Source organism: Ursus arctos, unplaced genomic scaffold, assembly GCF_023065955.2.
Source record: "Ursus arctos isolate Adak ecotype North America unplaced genomic scaffold, UrsArc2.0 scaffold_21, whole genome shotgun sequence".
NCBI classification, from domain to species: Eukaryota; Metazoa; Chordata; class Mammalia; order Carnivora; family Ursidae; genus Ursus; species Ursus arctos.
The window spans coordinates 43,009,504-43,030,190 of NW_026622886.1; the positions used below are offsets into that span (position 1 = coordinate 43,009,504).

The 20,687-nt window shown below is 34.7% G+C and overlaps 1 protein-coding gene across 1 annotated transcript in view; it reads right to left on the reverse strand.

Annotated features, from left to right (window-relative positions):
* The window catches only part of LEMD3 (LEM domain containing 3), a 61,325-nt gene that overhangs the window by 18,428 nt on the left and 22,210 nt on the right, over nt 1-20,687 (reverse strand). Inside the window, exons 2-4 of the mRNA XM_026499604.4 lie at nt 15,324-15,361; nt 11,522-11,588; nt 9,222-9,289 (exon numbers count right to left, since the gene is read on the reverse strand). Of these exons, the coding sequence (XP_026355389.1) occupies nt 9,222-9,289; nt 11,522-11,588; nt 15,324-15,361 (173 nt within the window). The remainder of the gene's footprint in view (nt 1-9,221; nt 9,290-11,521; nt 11,589-15,323; nt 15,362-20,687) is intronic.

Genomic DNA, 20,687 nt, shown 5'->3' on the forward strand with positions numbered 1-20,687 from the left:
AATGTTGTAAAACCACAGCTACAAGGCCATACAAAAAATAGGCCCAAAGGCTGTAGTTTGCCAACCTCTGAGGTAAGGCATACTTGCATCATAAAATGCCCATTTTCTAATCACTGATGACACAAATTTTTAAAGCAAGTCTATTACAATTATTACTATTTACTTATAGGCAATAGCTTAGTCAACGTACTGCTGACTGCTTCATTTAAATCGTTCTAAGTTCAAAGTGTATTTTCCCAAATCTTTAACAAATCTATAACATACGGTGTGTGAAAGCACACGCACCTAAAATTCCCAATTCCAAATTTACCTTATTTGCAAAATAATTGGCAAAAACATGTATTTTTTCTTAAAACTGACATCAGGTGCTTTGAACTGAGATTACAGTTTCACAGCATAAAAATAATACTGTCTCATGTAAAAGACTCAGCTCATTAAATAAAGCTACAAAGCATTAGTAAGAAGGGAAAGAAATGCTGATACAGGGAGAAGTCAAATACGGATTAAAAACCTATTGGGTAGCTCACAAAATGGATAATGTACATGGTAATAATAACTAGATGGCTTTCCAGCAGGAAATATTCTGTTTAATTGTGACATGACATACGCTACACATGTTACCTTTGAAATTAATCAAAATAGGACACACGAAAATCAATACAATGGTAAATATGATTTAATTCTTGATGATTCAGTGGGAACTTGGTCATTCACCTCGAGGAATAATGGAAAGAACATGCTTCTTAAACAAGCAGGCCTGGGGTCAGATCATGACTCTGCTACTGATTAGCTATTATGTATAACCTCAAGAGGAGACAAAAAATTACATCATCTATGCAGATGTATCTACTTTGATCACTTCTTCAGATCCTAACCTTTATTCAGGGTCAGTCCCTTGCTCACTCCAAAGATGGTTATGAACCCAATCCTTCCATCTAAGAGGAAGAACAGTATAGTGAGAAGAGCAAGCACATTAATTCTATTCCCAGCTTCACCACTTACCAACTAGACGATGTAATCATTAAATCCCTCTGAGCTTTAGTTTCTTTATAAGGTGAGTTTGATACTACCTACCTTACTGGGTCATTGTGAAGTCAGAGGTACTAAGAAAATCCTAAGATAAACTGTACTTGATAAATTATAGTTATTTTTTTAAAGATTTAATTTATTTGAGAGAGATCGGGGAAGAGGAACAGAGAGGGAGGGAGAGGAACAAGCAGACTCTGTACTGAGCGCGGAGCTGGACGTGGGGCTTGATCTCACAACCCTGAGATCATGACCTGACCTGAAACCAAGAATCAGCTGCTCAACCTACTGAGCCACCCAGGGGCCCCGATAAATCATAATTATTAAGAAATTTATCCATCATTCCATTTCTCAGAACATTTATTTTCCCACAAAGACACAATTTTATTAACAGTGATTAGCATTCCAAGCTAGGCCATAAAAGCCTATCCAGCCCCCAAATTCTGCACATTTGCAGCTATCTTCTTTCCTAGTATTTTCTTCACAAATCATAAACATACTCATTGTGTTGAAGTTTAAAAAGGTTTCGAAAATGAACCAGAAAATGAACACCATTCGTTACATCATTTAGATGGAAAGTTACCATACAAAGCTGACACCGTTTAACTTAAAAACAAGTCTATGTCTCTTCATGAAAATTTAATGCTATGTATTTCCTAAATGTTCCACCAGAGGGACCTCTTAACTTTTCACATATCAAAACAAGCTTTCATTCTCAAAAATGATGAAAGTGGAAAAAAAAAATGAAAAAGTCAAGAAAAACACTGGAGGAATGATTCAGAAAAAAGAGTGTTTAAATTAACTGTTAACTTTATTTAAATTTCCTTTGAAAGAGAAAGTAGGCAAATAAAATAACGGAATGTGAAGCATCAAACTCAAAAGAAAATAAAAAAAAAATTTACTGAGGTTTCCTTATTCATTCATCTTACTCAACCAAACATTTACTCATATTGTGCTTAAAACGCACTGGCAGTTGGGGAAAAATTAGCTCACACTCACAGGAGTTCTGTGTATCCTTTAGCCCATTTACTCCTGAATGCAAACACTTAATTGTGCTGCTGGTGAAACCATAGTACAACTACACGAAATGTATGACAGATCTCTCTCCAGAAGCAGGGAGCCTACGATATATGTATTATCATCATGGTTTTAACATCAGCTTTGTAGTGAGATTCTTCCATATTTATGCTAGAACTTGGATAAAATAAATCACCAATTTTAGCAAGACTGTGCTAAAATGGTCATTCCAAATTAGAAAGTAATTTGGCAACATACATCAAAAGTATTAACAAAAGCTCATGCTCCTTAAAAAGCAGTTTCCTTTCTAGAACTATTTCCTAAGGAAACAATCAGAAAATCAAATACTATATGCAGATTAGAGGGCTTTCATAATACTGACAAACCACAAACCAATACAATGCAATACAATCATATAAAGAAATATTATCCAGTGATAAAAAGAAGTTCAAAAACCTGAACAATGACATGACAAAATGCTCAGGATAATTTTAAGGAAAAAATATATAAACATCTGTAATATGAAATACTTATAATTTATAGTGATACTAACTGTAGAGATGAAAACATAAGATAAAACTAGAGAAAAATGAACCCAAAATGAGTGGTTAGCTTCAGGTGGTGAATCTGAAATGCTTTTCTCCTTTTTTTACCATTAGTTAAATCATGAGCATGACTTAATGTTATACTGAAAAAAAAAAAAACTATTAAAAATAATACTTAAAAGTTTTATCTAGACCTTAAAATTTTATTTATGGGGAAAAATTCCTGTTTAATGCTCTTTTTTTTGAAGTGGCAACCCAAAATACATCATTGGTGGTAACAAGCCATACCAGGTTTCACAGCATTTGAAAATACAAAGTAACTTCACTTAACTAATTAAGACTGGAACTAATCCAAAATCTTTTGTAAAAACTTAATTAGAAATTCTATTGAATTTTAAAAAAAAGTAAAACCAATCTAAAACAAAATAATTCCAGGTAAAAGATATGAAAATCTCTTAAGACTGGAGTTCATTAATCTCCATTTTTTTAACTCAATACAGAGTTTCCAACTCATCTCATGCATGGATATGTCCAGTAACTCCTCTGTTGCCAATCTTTAGTAGAAATAATCTCTCATACCCTACTGCTGCCTGGCTTAGATTCTGACTTGTCCCAACCCTGGCTCTGTGTCCCTTCTTTTTACCTTATCTTATTGCTGACCCACAGCTGCAACCAAATGGGGGAAGGGGGTAGTGGTTAATCATCCTTGCACAGGAACACCTGCCTCTTCCTCAGCTCTAGCTTAACTAATCAATCCCTATCCCACTCCAAGCTCTATCCCTTCCCTTTAGTCCTTTAAATGGAGTACTCAGGAGCTTTTAAGAGTCTCAGGTTCTTCTGAAATGTGAATTAATCCTGTTCCAGGAATTTATGACCAACCACAACACATATCAGTGCCATTACCTCTCTAAGATATTTAACTGATAAAGAGAGAGAGGAGAGAGAAAACAGGGAGCACTGCTTGGGATCAGTTTTTTCTACTGCTAAAAATACAAACACTTTCAATTATCTCATAAAGAACTACTTACTTGCTTTGGATTCCCACGTGCTATGCCCCTCCTCGAGAAATATTTTATTCTGTGTCCTCAGTAGCCTACTCAATCCAATCCCTTCTTTGCTCCCACCTCCACAATCCACTTAGCAATTCTTCCATCCCTAAGACAGAGCCCCATAGTCATAACTCCACCTAATTTAAGATCTTTTTGGATCCTGATTCTTTAGCTATCCAATCTATTAGCTATTATACTCTGCACAAATTTGTCTGTTACCAGTGTTCTCATCTAGGTCAAAACTGAAAATGAAGAAGGGAACAAGGTAGGTTGTGAAGACAAATCCTATAACATGTTATTAGAAACATCTCTCCAGAGTGACCCAGATTTAATTAATTAAGAAACACAGAAAAAGAACCAAAATTTATTGGGAAGCTACTATAACCATCAGGCACTGAGCACTTCAGTCTCCCAACCACTCTGACAAGAATTAATAACAGTCTCACTTTCATACTAAGAAACAGGTACAGAAAAGTGAAAGAACTTTACCAAGACACACAGCTTTTATGTGGCAGTGCCAGAATGTGAACCCACATATTATCATTATACTGTCTTAACATCTTTTGGATATCTACATTAAGTAGATTAAGCTAATCTGAATCAAGTTAAAAACAATCCACATTTCTCTTTTTTAACAAGCATATCATGGGAAATTCATCACAACTTTAATGAAAGCCTTTAAAAAAAGGCTATATTCTAGATTTAAAAAAAGAGAGAGAGGCAGTGATATCAGCAAGATGACAGAATAGGAAGCCCCAGACCATCCTTTCCCCATGGACTCACAAAATCAAAAATACACAGACCAATTCCCTTTGTAAGAGATCCAGAAACCAGTTAAAAGGCTCCTGCAACCCAAGCAAGTGTGAAACTAGCAGCATGGAAGCCAGCAGGAAAATTGGTAGCACTCGCTCACCAGAGCCCCGTCCTGTGGCACAACGTGGTGCAACCAGAAGAAAATTCCCAACTCCTGGTTTATCCTTGAAAAGGGGAAGAAAAGACTGAAACATAAGTCTAATGTTTAGTATTTCTGAGAGGCTACCAGAAGGACTGGTTTCTGTCTTGCCTGAATCTAAGCACTGACAGGTAAGAGCACCAGCTTGAATGCAGCTGAGAACAAAGGCAATGGTTTGAACTAGTACCTACTCACTCGCCATTGCCCTTCTCCGCAGATCAGTGAAAAACGAGTAGGAGAAACCCCCAAACTCCTGGCTTCTCCCTGAGGAAAGAAAGTGTCGAAGTATGTGTCCAATGTCCCAAGTTCTCAGGGAGCCGCCAAAGGGACTGGTTTCTGTATCACTTGTCTCAGAGCACTGAGGAGACCTTACATAGTCTAAAGGCTTGGGGTTTGCTGAGAACAAAAAAAGAGCACGACAGCTCGCTGCTGCTCCAGAGGACCCACAGTACAGCAGACAGACACCAGAGGGAGCAAGAGATTACAAGATCCTGGGAAAAAAAAAAACAAAAAACCCTGCAAAATCTTTTTAGTCGGGAATTTGCACCCACAAATCCAGAGATGCATCTACAGAAAAGGTTTGAGAGGACCCAAGAATCTCTATCTGAAATCTCTGGTGAAGGTCTTCTCTGCACAAAGGCAGTCTCTAAAGGCTGGGAGATACGGCTGTGTCTTCAAATGCATAGATCCCAACTAAGACACAAGGCACAAGAAGGAAACAATAACACTGGGCCCAACTAAAGGAACAAAATAAACCTCCAAAAACTGACCCTAAAGGAACTAAGGTATATGAATTACCTGACAAAAATTTCAAAATAACTGTCATAAAGATGCTCAACAAGCCCAGGAAAACAACACATGAATGAAATGAGAACATCAATAAAGACGGAAAAATAAAAACAACAAAACAAATTCTGGAGCTGAAGAATATAATAACTAAATTGAAAAATTCACTAGATGGGTTTATAGCAGACTTAATCAAACAGTAGAAAGAATCAAGGTACTCAAAGAGAAGTCATTTGAAATTATCCAGTCAGAGGAACAAAAAGAAAAAACAATGAAGAGGAATGTAGGAAGCTTAAGGGTCCTATGGGACATCACCACTCAGACCAATATATATATTATGGAAGTCCCAAAAGGAAAAGAGAGAAAAGGGCAGAAAACTTTCCAAATCTGGGGAAAGAAATGGACATTCAGATTCAAGAAGCCCAAATTGCTGTATTATGGGATACAGCAAAAGTAGTACTAAAAGGGAAGTTTACAGTGATAACAGCTACATTAAAAAAGAAGATAGATCTCAAATAAACAACCTCAAGGAACTAGAAAAAGAATAAACTAAGCCCAAAGTTAGCAGAAGGAAATATTAAAGATGAGAGTAAAAATAAATAAAACAGAGAACAGACAAAAAGAAGTTGGTTTTTTGAAAAGATCAGTAAAACTGAAAAGCCTCAAAAGAAAAAGAAAACTCAAAATCAGAAAGAAAAGAGAAGATAGTAAGTCTGATGTCGCAGAAATACAAAGGATTAATTGCCAACAAATTGGATAGCCTAGAGAAAAAATAGATAAATTCCTAGAAACATATAACCTACCAAGACTGAATCACAAAGAAATAGAAACTCTGGACAGACTGTAACTGGTTAGGAGATTGAATCAGTTATCAAAAACCTCTCAAACAAGAACCCAGGACTCGATGGCTTCACTGGAGAACTCTACCAAACATCACTAATCCTTCTCAACTTCTTCCAAAAAATTGAAGAGAAGGAAACACTTTTTCACACTCATTTTATGAGGTCAACATTATTCTGATGCCAAAGCCAAACAAAAACACACAAGAAATGAAATACAAATCAATGTTCTCGATAAATACAGATGTTAAAAATCCTCAACAAAATGCTATCAAACTAAATTCAACAGCACATTAAGAGGATCACACACCATGACCAAGGAGGATTTACTCCTGGAATCCAATGATGGTCCAACATATAAAAAACCAATCAGTAGGATACACACATTAACAGAATGAGGATAAAAATCACACGTTCATCTCAACAGATGCAGAAAAAGCATCTGACAAAATCAATACCTCTTCGTGATTAGAAACACTCAACAAAGTAGGAATAAAGCAAATTACCTCGATATAATAAAGGCCACATATGAAAAGCTCACAGCTAATATCATATTAGTTTTTCCCTGGAGAATAGGAACACGGCCAGGATAAGGATGTCCACTGTTGTCATTTCTATTCAATACATAGTACTGGAAATCCTAGCTAGAACAATTAGGTAAGATAAGGAAATAAAAGTCATCCAAATTGGAAAGAAAAAAGAGAAAGTACCTGTTTACAGGTGACATCTTATACCCTACAGATTACATATACACATATAGATACATCTCTCTCTGTCTCTTTCACTGTCTCTCACTCACACAAAACTGTTAGAATAAGCAAATTCAGCAAAGTTGCAGGATAAATAAGCATACAAAAACAGTTGCACTTTTATACACTAAAAATGAACAATCAGAAAATGAAATTAAGAAAATCCCATTTATAATAGTATCAAAAAGAATACCTATGAATAACTTTACTAAGGAGGTAAAAGACTTGTACATGTAAAACTACAAAACATTACTAAAAGAAATTCACAACACAAATGGAAAGACACCCCATGCTTATGGATTAAAAAACTTAATATTGTTAAAATGTCCATGCTATCCAAAGTATTCTATAGATTCAATGCAATCCCTATCAATTGCAACCCCAATTGCATTTTCTCAGAAATAGAAAAACCAATCCTAAAATTTATATGAAGCCACAAGGATTAGCCAAACCGTCAAAACAATTTTGGGCAAGAAGAACAAAGGCGGACGCCTCACATTTCCTGACTTCAAAGCATATTACAAAGCTACAGTAATCAGAACAGTATGGTACTGGCCCAGACAGACATACAGACCAATGAAAGAAAATAAAGAAATTAACTCACACATAATACAGTCAACTGATCCTCAATAAGGGTGCTAAGAACACACAATCAGAAAAGGACTGTCTCTTCAAAAAATGGTGTTGACAAAACTGGATTTCCTCATGCAAATGAATGAAATTGGACCCTTATCTTACACTATACACAAAAAATCAACTCAAAACGGATCAAAGACTTAAACCTAAGACATGAAAAGATAAAACTCCTAGAGAAAAAGCTTTATAACATTGGTCTTGGCAGTGTTTTTTGGGTTATTGACACAAAGCACAGGCAACAACAAAAACAACAGACAAAAGAAACTACATCTAACTAAACAGCTTCTGCAAACAAAGGAAAGAATCAACAGAGTGAAATGGCAACCTAGGAATGAGAGAAAATATCTGCAAGCCATATCCAAAATAAAGAAGGGACTTCTACAACTCAATAACAAAATCAAATAACCTGATTAAAAAATGGGTAAAGTACTTGAATAAACATTTCTCCAAAGAAGACAAACGAATGTCTAATAGGCATAAGAAAAGATGCTCAACATCACTGATCACCAGGGAAATGCAAACCAAAACTACAATGAGATATCACCTTACACCGGTGAGGATGGCTATTAAAAAATAAAACAAAAAAGCAAGTGTTTTTGAGAATGTGGAGAAAAAGGAACCCTTGGAAACTGTTGGTGGGAATGTAAAACAGTATAACCACTATGGAAACCAGCATGGAAGTTCCTCAAAAAATTAAAATAAAACTATCATATGCAATTCCACTTCTAGGTATTTACCCAGAAGAACCTGAAACAGGATCTGAAGGATATTTGCACTCCATGTTCACTGCAGCATTACTCACAATAGCCAAAAAGTGGAAACGACATAAACATCTATCTACAGATCAATGGATAAAGATAATGTGGTGGATGGGTGGGTGTGTGCGCAGTATTATTCAGCCTTAAAAAAGGAAGAGGGGTGCCTGGGTGGCACAGCGGTTGAGCGTCTGCCTTCGGCTCAGGGCGTGATCCCGGCGATCTGGGATCGAGCCCCACATCAGGCTCCTCCGCTATGAGCCTGCTTCTTCCTCTCCCACTCCCCCTGCTTGTGTTCCCTCTCTCACTAGCTGTCTCTATCTCTGTCGAATAAATAAAATCTTTAAAAAATATAAAATAAAAAAATAAAAATAAAAAAATAAAAAAATAAAAAATCCTGCCCATCTTAACACTTAACACTCATTCACCTTAATCTTCTGTATCCTTCCTTTCGTATAGTATTTCCTAAAACATTACATATAGTGGTTTAGAAAATTCATCTGCAAATTCTCTTAGCACCCTGAGATGACATTAATCTGGAGCAGAAGATTTAAAATAAATGACAATGGTTAGATGCTTACTTGCTTTCTTACATGCTACTTACCTATCTCAATTTCTCTCACACCAATGTTGTTTGTACCCTTTCCAAATTAATTATATGAGAGAATGTTCTAAAACAAACTAAAACAAAATATGTTGAGTAATTCTGCTTCTGTATCTGCTCACATTACACCAAACAACAGGCCCAAGCTTGTAACAGTACGATTAAAGAAATCAAATGTGTGGTACTTTTGTGTAAGTTGTAATAATTTATATATAATTTATATAAAAGAATAAAGTTATCAAAATTCTAATTGTACTGCTTACTTTTAAATATGCAGCTGCCTCTTGGACAGAAAGTGTTCTCTGACTAGAACTGCCACATTCATGATCTCCTGGAAAGATTAGCATATTATTAATTTTGAAACAGTACTATGATAAAGAGAAGAAAACAAACATGATTAATCAAAATATTCTCAAATTACACAATTACAGGTTATATTATTATAATCAATAAAGAAAGAAGATAAACACTATTTAATTTCCTATAAAAAATCCAGTAGGTAATAAAAAACAAATAATTATCTTTACATAAACCGCAATCTTTAAATGCATTTCTAAATAGTCCAGATAGGAACATGCCTTCTATTTCCAACTGAATCGTTGGTCAGAGTAGGAACCATGTCACACTGATGCCTATCCACAGATCTTGGCACACAGAAGGCCCTCCAGAGAGTCACTGTTTTTCAAGAGGGGAAATTCATTGTGGTAACTTACACATTTATTACTAAAGCTATTAATTCAAGGATTCAAATAAGTTCAAATTAAAATGTACATTCTGTGTATAAGGATGGTGGCTATGCCTATTTTTAGCAAGGTGTGTGCATGCTTTAAAAACTATTATAACACAGATCAACAGGGAAATCAGACAGAAACTTCTAGCTATGATCTGGTTTCTACAAAGAAATGCAGTACATCCCAAACCACATTTTCCCTTCCTTATAACTATAAGAAAATCCAAAGCCTTTTCAGGCTATCTATGGTTATTAGAAATCAATTTCCTTATATTGAGCTTCAATTTTAAGCTCTTCCTGCCCTGTTTCTTTTCAAATGATTTTTAAAAAAAAATTTTTTTAACATGAAAGTGTAATAATTAAAGCAAACTCCTTGGCAAATTGTTCTATTATAAAAGTAGCCATATTCCTATTTATCGGCCTTGTGCAAGTAGTCGGATTTTAATGGTCATAGTCTTAAAAAAGGAAGAAATACCTATTAAACAAGTAAGTCTTCCAACTTTATGATGCATCCTCCAAGATTCTGTTTCCACAGTTCTATAGCAGAGGATGGCAAACCACAGCCCATAGCCAAATCTGCCCTACCTCAAACATAAATGAAGTTTTACTGGATTTTTTATAAATGAAGTTTTATTGGAACACAGCCATACTCATTCATTTATGTATTATCTATGGCTGCTTTCATGCTGTAACAGCAGAATTTAGTAACCGTGACATGAACAAGTCTAGCACACAAAGCCCAAAAAACTTACTATCTGGTCCCTTCACAGAAAAAAGTTTGCTGACCCCTGCTCTAGAGGAAGGAATCTAGATTTTTAAAAGTACCCCAGATTATGCTAATCCAGCACACTGCATAAAATAATGCTATAGAGACAGCTGTAGAAGCCTGTGGTAGTAACATCAGGTATTCCTAGCCAGAGTATATACTTAACCTATTTCTGGGAACTACAGCATACCAAATAAATGTCATTAGACTGTAGTATATGAATATGAAAGTCAATCAATTAATGTAAAGAAGGCTTTTAGTGATATACACACAATTATGAGCATTAAAAAACTGACCAGAGTTAAGGACCCTCCCCCTGCAAAAAAACAAAGACTGATATGAGAATGGGGAACTATAAGGATCCTAAAGGCCTCCACTTGACCAAAAAACTTCCATATTTACCTTCTACCAGTGATCTGATTTCTACAAAAAGATCTGCTATATACAAAAGTTAGAAAACTATATTTTTCTTTTCTGTAACTTCTTTAACAAGAAGATAATCCAAAGTCTCTTCTTTTAGCTTACATGTGAAATAAGAATAACTAAAAAAAGCTAAGATAATAAAGCAGATAAGTTGTTGCTACAGCTTATAGATGTTAAAAGACTTACTAAGAGCAGAATATGAAGAAAATGCAAAGAATCAGTAGAAAAAATTCTAGAATATATTTACTTTATCCCAGGAAATGATACCTAATCAACTAGCAAAGGAAAATCTGCACTTTTATATTTAATCTAGGGTTTTAGTTAATTTACTGCTTACCCAATTCAACGAGATACATAAACTTTCAAAATTTTTTTTGTTACTATTAATGCAATGAAGAAATTTGATTGACTTTAGAATTATATAATATATATTTCATCTAATACATACGGGCAGGCAGGAAAATGGCCTTAATTACATAGATCTATAAAAATAAAAACTACTCTGTATAGGTAACAGAAATTTCTAAAGAGAAAATCTGCAAACATAACACAAGACTTGGAAAAACTATTTCTACTGATATAGCATGCTATATATAGAAATTAATTTTCAAAACACTTTTAGACACTATGAATTTTACAATTACCTGCAAGCTGTGCCAACCGATCATGAAGCTTGTATAAAGTGTTCATCATAAGATTTTTCTTACTTTCCTAAAATTAAAAGAAATTATAAAATATCTAATTCAAAAACATGTACCAAATAATCTTATTAAAAAAAAACAGTAAATAATTTAAAATCATAAAAGCTACATAATCCAAAGACAAATTCATATTTAAACAATGACTACCATATATTTTTTAAACCCTAATTTAAATCTAAATCATCACTCTAAACATTTTGCTTTCTTGAGGATTGATTGGGAAACTGGCACCAAGGTTAGTGCTCAAAAAAGGTCTTCTGTACAACAAACTCCCACAACCACCAAAGCAATGCTCTCAATCCTCTTTTACACAATGCACACTTACGTCTATTGTTCTTATGAGACTTCAAGGCGGCCCTTCATGTTTTGTCTTAATCTGATTCAACCACACAATAAGGGAATGACTATTGACACTTTGATCCTCAACCTCTCCTAGGCCCCCAAAGTGGTCCTGTATAAATTTATGAACCATTAAAGTAAAACATTTAATGAGTATCTAGTAATAGGAGTTAAGAACTATTCTCAGCAAAGCAAGTGGCCCAGTAAACAAGACGGTTCCTGCTCTCAAGGGCAAAAACATACTTAAGTGCTAAAGCTGCAAACAAAGTATAATGTAAATATATAAGAGAGAGGGAAGGGAAGAGCCATTTATGGGAAAGAGAATATTTGAGTTGGCTTCACAGGAAGAACAGAATTGACTAGCATTCTAGGCAAAAGAAACAGCATGAGCAAAGGCATAAAGGCACTGATTATGTTTCTTACATAATCAGTCACCTACTTTGATTCAGCACACTACCGGAAAAATAGTTTGGAATCAACTGCTAGGAACCAAAACAAAGACTTTGACTTCATTCTAAAAATTCAGGAGCAGGAAAATAAAACACACCTGTGCATCAGGAATAGTACACTGAACATATGAAAGAAAACAAGAGAGGAGTCCATTGCAATGTCTAAGCACCCTGCCAAGTAGCTGAAGGCAATGAGACCCACAATTTCAGAGCAATCACAATTAAGAGGGACCAACGCAAGCAATGGGGAAGTGTAAGTCAAGAGAAGGGATAAGCTTATCACACTATCTGGAATAAATTCATGATTCACTGAGAAGGCTGCATCTTTATTATTTCTGTTCTTCCTGATGTGTCAAACAAAACAGTAATACTGGATAAAAACGACTAGGATATAAAAAGCTGGGAAAGTAACATTTATACGTCTAACGACATGCAACTTCATCCCTTTATTTTCATGCTGTATTTTTAGGGACAGAGAGACAAGTGTACACGTGTTTGTCAATGCAGCTTTACTCACTGATACTAGGAAGAAGAAAACTTATTAAAGGCTCCACTACCCTACCACCAGCGTCCGTGGTTTTATAGGAGATTGCTGATAGGTATCATGGGACATTCCTTCAGCTGACTCCTTGCCTTCCAACGCTTAACTTCCAACCCCCCCAACTCTATCTCAAGCAGATTCTGAATGAAGCCAGCCCTTATCTTTGTGTAAGCTTAAAAATCCAAACTGTAAGCATCAGACATCAAAGGGTAACTGCTGGGGCTGAAAGCCAGGATTCTGAAAGCTATGCATTTGTGATATATGAAACCACAAAAATCATTTTTAATAAATATATTCGATATAATAGGATGAGAAAGAGTTCTAATAGAAAGTATAGTGTGTGGACTCCATACATAAAACCAAGGTAAATCTGATTAAGTTTTGTGATTAAAGAAGCTAAGAGTTTTGAAGTTTATTTCCTCCCTTATCTGTAAAAGAGAGCAATTTCCTTTTCTTTTATATGTCCTGATCATGCCCATTCCTACTCCCCTTTCAAAAACAAAACTAAATCCAAAAATTTGACACCTGTCTCTGTGATTACATCTCTAATGAATACCAGAGGCCTGGGAATAAACCTCATCTTTTGACTCACAAATATTAACAACGGACTAGATAAGTAGAAAAAATAAAATCTAATCAGATGTAACTGAATCCCATGAGACAATAAACCTACATACTGTTACATTCTCATATAGAGAATTTAAGCACCCAAAAAGCTAAACTATAATTTTTTTCAAAAATTATTTTTTCAATGGCACTTTATGAAAAATGACCACCTATATATTACAAGGCTCTCAAGTGCATGATCAACTAAATTATGATCTAAAAATAGTTTTTATGTAAGATGTTATTAATGTGATCAGTTTTGAGGAAGAAAAAGAAAGGCTTTGGTTCAATTACCTTTAGCACCAATATGCTAAACTAGAAATAAATCTGAAAAACATGTAAATCAAATTTTAAAGTTACATACTTATAGAAACTTATATTGACTTTTAGTTTCATTACAGTCTTCTTCTATTCTGACTGCTTGTCCAACTGTCTCCTAACTTCAGCTTGAAAGGTGTCTCACACTGGCTTTCCTAATCACCCTGAAAACAAGTTTAAAGATCTACAAATAAATCCATACTTAAAAGTAAGCTTTCAAGTAAACTTTCATTAAACAAAAATGATTTTATACTGTAACTTGAAATAGCTACCTTTCAACTGTCTATTTTGGTAAGGTCCAGATTTTCTTTCAGTAAGCCATACCATTTTCTGAAGCAAAGCTCTTGTTCTTGGGTGGATAAAAATCAAACTATAGGGCAACTCTCCCAAATTCTCTCATATGTTGTCACCTTTAAATAGTTCCCTCTTCTATTCTCTGCCAATTTTCTCAAGGAAATTTTCAACTGTTTGTATTAAGTCTCTCATTAAATGATAATAATGGATTTTAAACACTAAGCGTGGTGCCTGGGAGAGAATAATCACTTAATATAAGTGAACTGCCACTACCTATATTACAATTATTACTATTATTTAGAGGTTCAAAACTTCAGTTTCTCCCATGGGGAAAATTATATAGAAGAAAATAAGGTCTTGTATTTCCAATGTGCAATGAGTATATTGTATGGATTTAAATGATGATGCCAATTGCAACATTATACTTAATATCATAATTGATAAAATCAACCTTTTTTAAAACAAGTATCACCACAAAAGAATATTACTAAACACAGTCAATATAAAATCCCACTCTAACAATCTAAAGTAATATTCTAAGGATTTGATTACACATTATTAAATATTCTTTAAGCACAATAAATAATGTTTTATATACAGGTCCATATTACTGTCTATTCCTATAATAAATTACTAACTAATTGTGCATTATAATATAAGCTCAAATACTTCAATCTTTGAAGTGCCTATAATGATGGTAAGTGAAAAATATTTTCAGGTGAGTAAAATTTAGGTTACAATTAGTATTATAGATCCTTTACAAAGAAAAGGAATCATAAATAGGTAGCCTAAGAATCATGTTTCTTTCTAAATCTTTGCCTTCCTGATGGTTGAATAGGCATGCCAATGAACAAAAAATCCAAAGAGACAAGGTGAGGGCAGAGGACAAAAATTGTCAGAATATCCAGCAACTTAAAACAGGCATACCTCTAAAGGTTAAGACCTGATCCCCAGATAACATGCCAATACCATTTCACTTGGCAGTTGACTTTTACCTTAAAGTAATAAACAATTCAGCTCTTAGGAGAAAAATCTGTTTCAGATTTAATTATATTAACATTAAAGAATACTCAAAATAAGAAAATTGTTTCAGCTTAAGAGAATTTTTTAAATTAGCATTTTTTTAGTTGACAGTCATCCTAGTACTTTACCATATAAAACATGAGACAAAATATCAGTTTTACGATCTTCTACTTACTTGTATTTTTCCAAATGTTTCATCAAAGGGGTTTTTTACTATCAAGGAAAGAAAAAAAGAGAACTATTAGCATCATTTGAGAATGAGAATGAGAAACCCCCTAAACAAGCCCTCTGAAATGCCAGCATGTACTCTGCTAAAACTGAATGTGAACATGTAAACAAAATGTAAACAAACTGATGATAATAAAGGTTAGGGTAGTAATTTTTGAGACTTACTATATTCACCATTCTTAACTTTGAATCTGTGGTTTTCTCTATAATAACTGAGAGCAGTGCTCTGGTGTCTGAGTGTCTGGGTTCAAGTCCCAGCTCCATCACTCACTAGCAACATGACCATGAACTACCATCTTCTTAGCTACCCTAAGTTGTACTTTCCCTCCTGTAAAGGAAGGATGTTACAACGACACCTACCTTATACAGTTGTTGTGAAGATTAAATGAGATAAACCACATAAAATGCTTGGCTTAGTGTCAAGCACTTAATAAATGTTACCTATTACTGTTACTGACTACATTGCTTCTACCAAACTTGCTTTCTCCTCGAAATATAGATTAAAAGCAGTTACTACTTAAGGAAATCTACAAGATGCTTTTTAAAACTAAATTCTTTCAAAATTCTGACTTCTAATAATAATAAAAACAACTTCCTACTCATTGCTAACATCTGGAAAAGTGGCAAGAAATAAATATACAGATCAGAGAAGCTAAGAATTGTCTCAATATTAAATAATTTCGTATCGCCAGTATATATTATAAAAAGGATTTAGCATTTTTTCATCCAACTTCCCTACACCCAACTCCCCTAAAAAATATACAAACAAGTTTATGGCTAAACATGTAGTATCTCTCATGGTTATTATTTAGAATCTCCTCCTTATCATCTATTTGAAAATTACATGCAAAAATATTCAGAGCTTTCAGATACCTGGATATCTATAATCCAGGTCACAACAAAGACTAACTGAGCCTACAAAGTAGTTCACACTGACCAGGTTTCTTTTCTGAGGTGCTTTTCTATTTTTATTTGAGAAAACAGGAAGTCCCATAGGAATCAGGAACTGCCTGATTCTAAGAAGTTTCATGTGTGAGACCAGTTTAACAAGGTACAAAAAAAAGCAAGGAAAAATGTATCCTGCGATCATCTAAAGGGATTTGCTAATGGGTTTTCAGACATTTTTCTAAAGTAACAGGGTTTTAATGCTGGAAAAGAAAAATTTTTGAATGATAGAAGATCAAAAAGCACTCAGTAGGGGACTAGGAAGAAGAAAAAATATAGCTTAAAGATTAAATAAAATGTTATGAATCACAACAGGCTTGTACTAAAAAGATACTTTTTAATAACATTAATTTTTATTAATGTAAAATTTGAACAATTTAGAATGAAGCTGTATTTAGTTCAATATATTACAGAAAATGATTTAAATCTACTTAAAATAAACTGGTCAGACAACACCAGAAGAACAAGTATTTATTTGCTCTTTATAAAAATAACTTTAAAAAATATTAAAACATGCAATTCTAAAAAACAGGTTTTAATGTCTATGAAGAAAAGCCATGATGGCCTTATCTTTTTGACCGTGAACAAAATCATTTTTTGTCAAGATTATTAAATGGAAAACCAACTCTTCAAGTATCTCCATGAAAGTATTACCATAGATTGTGGGTGTTCTCCCACTAGACTATCCTACTGTGAAATTCTCACAACAGGGACCATGTGTCACTCATATTTGTGTGCCTGGAGCCAAGCATAGTACTATACATACGGTTAGTGCTCAGAAAGTTCTGGTTGTGATATCTAGGTTAAATCCACCCCTCTTTATTCTACCCTGTGTGTTAACACTGCAGAAGGCTGAGAAGGGTAAGTTCAAAGCAACTGGGAAGGGAAGGGGACAGGATAACAAAGAAAGTTATAGAGCAGAACAATTATTCTGTTGAAAGAATTGCTCTGCCCTTCGTATCCTTCTAGATTTCTGCCTCTTGTCTAATGGGCTGAGATACCTGATAGTGTATATTAAAAGCCAATAATATACTTTCCATCCTACACACCTTATGTCAAAAAAAATTTTCCCCAATTTCCTATGACAACCGCTAGCATTTAACAGAATAACTAATCAGCTATAAAACCACAAAAAAAAGGACACTCATTAAAAAGGATATAATGAAACATGTACGATGAATAACAAAGTCAAAAGGACTTTATTATGAATTACAAAATATCTGAATACATCAAAATGCATAGTGTAGATTCATGGCAATACTGTGCAAATAACTAATTTCATTGTGTGGACTGTACCTAAGCACTTGTCTTCAAAGTCTTTTGTTCATAGTATTACATAGTTTTTTCCCTGTTGATTTGTCTCCTCGTTCAGCATTGCACTTTTTATGCTAAAATATCTTCCATCATTAAGAGAGGTATCAGTTCATAAATACAAGGATGCATATTTGTAAATAAGCTTCGTACTGTGTTGTGAAAGCCTTCTATGCTGTTGTTTCCTCTTGGTGTATTGTCACATATCTGCTGACAGACATTCCAAAGTTTATAGGAAACGTGGGTTCAAAACCCTGCACTACTGTATAGACCATGACGAGGGCTGACTAAGATTTAGGTAATATAAAAATGGGACTACTGGGTCAATGGAGAAATGAAACTAAACTGTCAAACCGAACTGTCAACCAGTTATTTATCTTTTATGGCAAAATTACCTTATTATCAAAATGCTTGCAGCAAAGATGCTTATAGTAAAACTACCTAGAACCACAACTGTCACCTATGAAATTAACAGACCTATTAAGTTAACAAATAGCCTTGAGAATAAGTTTTATAAAGGAAACTCTATCTAAAAACAGCAATTCTAAAAAAACAAAAGCCTTCATTTCTAAAAGCAGCATCTTCTTTCTAAAGATTTTATTTTGAGTAGTCTCTACACCCAACGTGGGGCTTTAAACTCATGACCCTGAGATCAAGAGTCTTGTGCTCAACCGAGCCAGCCATGCACCTCTAAAAGCAGCATCCTTATACGTCTAACTTTTCTTCCCCCAAATCACTTCAGTATTTCTAACACCACATGTCAGTATCTTTTATTTCATCCATATTGCCTACAATATTTAATGGAAACCCTCATATTGCCACCCCTCGTGAAAATATTCCTCTCCCTCCCACCCCCCCACCAATTGAGCATTTATAAAGAAGAAACCATATTCCAAAAGCATACCAAGGCAAAAAAAGTGACGCCTCATTTACAAGCCTCTTTTCTAGGCATGGATCTAAGAATAAATTATAGTTCTTATCCCTTACCCTAAAGCAACGATAATGCCACACTGATATTTCAAATTTTCCTCTTCTGTCCCCTAATCAGCACAACCTTGAAGCCGTTTCAGACCTAGTACTGTCCTCCTTTATATTCTACACCTCCCCCAACAGCTTCTCTTAACTGTTTTCTTGGTTTCTCAAATCCTCCTGGTTTCACCATTTCTCCTTCAATTTTCTTGTTCAGATTATTTCAAACCTCAAATATACCAAACTTTTCTTTGTAAATGTCCTTAATATTTTGACTTCTCTTCCCTTTAAACTACCCTAATGGCTGTATCGAATTCCTAAAAATGTTTCTTTAATTATACTACTAGAGCCCTCAAAATCGTCAAATGATTTCCCATCAGATTTTGCTTCAAGGAAGTAATTCTAACCTTGTGATACTTTCCTATGTAATTAGACACACTGTCAACTCTCCTTCTCCAAACCTCTCTTCCACATCATTCCAAAAATGTTAATGGTTTTACTTATCCTTTGTTAACATTTTTCATTCTCTCAACATGGAGATCAAATTCATTAACCATTATGAATGCCCAAATAAAAAGGAAAAAAATGAAGTGTATCAACCTATAAATGTACTCACAAATATATGTTTAATGTTGATCAAATAAACTGATATTTTCCTCAGAAAGGCTCCATTTTTGTCACTCAATGGCAGTAAAAAGAAGAAAAGCCTATGGTGCCCAAAGTTCTTGCACAATTCAAAAAGCTTTTAGAAAGATTTTCATTTAATAATTATTTATTGAGTACTTTGTGCTAGACACTGGAAATGTGACGGTAAATAAAGTTTTAAATATCCTTGCCCTCAAGAAGCTTATGTTAGGAGAGACAATGTACAAATACATTTTAAAAATATATGGTATGGCAAACGGTTCTAAGTGTTTTGGAGGTAAAACAGCAGGAAAGGTGCTTGACATGAGGGAGGAAAGCAGTATTAAATAAGATGGTCAGAGAAGGCCATCCTAAGAAGATTACATTTGAAGAGAAACCTGAAGGAACATAGAGAACAAGCCATGTGGCTACCAGAAAGAACAAGACCAAAAGAACAAGAAATATACAGGCTTTAAAGTGGTAGCATGCTTGCAGTATTGTTCCTGGAAATGTTAACAGAGTGGAGAGGGCAAATAGCAAGAAATGAAGTCAAACCAATAAGACTACTTAAGGGAATCAGTAGGTGCAGATAATGTAGGGAACTTGGAGTCTCTCATATATTCCTCTGAGCAAGAAACCTCACAGAATTCATTTTATTCTGCTTATGCTTTAAAAAAGAAAAGCACATATAATAAGGGTTGGAGCCAGTCTCTCAATTAAGTTTAAGAATCCTAAGCATTTAGAAAGTAAATGATCTGCTGTTCATGAGTCGGGAAAACTGAGGAAACAGCACATTCAGGGTGCTTTCCTCCTGCTTTCTCCAGAAAACTGACTCCAATTTCAGTCTTCTGTTTTGAATACTTGAAACTATCATCAATTATAAATCAGTATACAAAATATTCTGCCAGCAGGAACTGAATAGACATTTTTCTAAAGACATATAAATAACCAACAGGTACATGAATAGGTGCTCAAGATCACTAGTCATCAGGGAAATGCAAATTAAAATCACAGTGAGATATCACCTCACACCTGTTAGAATGGCCACCTTCAAAAAGATGAGGTAACAAGTATTGGTGAAGGTGCGGAGAGAAAGGAATTCTTATGCACTGTTGGTGGGCTGTAAATTGATGCAGCCACTTTGGAAAACAGTATGGAGGTTGCCAAAAAAATTAAAAATAGAACCATCATATAATCCAGCTAATCCCACTTCTGGGTACGTATAACCAAAGGAAATGAAAACAGGATCTTGAGGAGATATCTGCACTCCCATGTTCAACAGCATTCTTCACAACAGCCACGATATGGAAACAACCTAACTGTCCGTCAATGGATGAACGGATGAAGAAGATGCACACACACACACACACACACACACACACACACAATGGAATAGTACTCAGCCATGAGAAAGAAGGAAATCCTGCCACTTGTGACATGGATGGATCTTCAGGGCATTTAT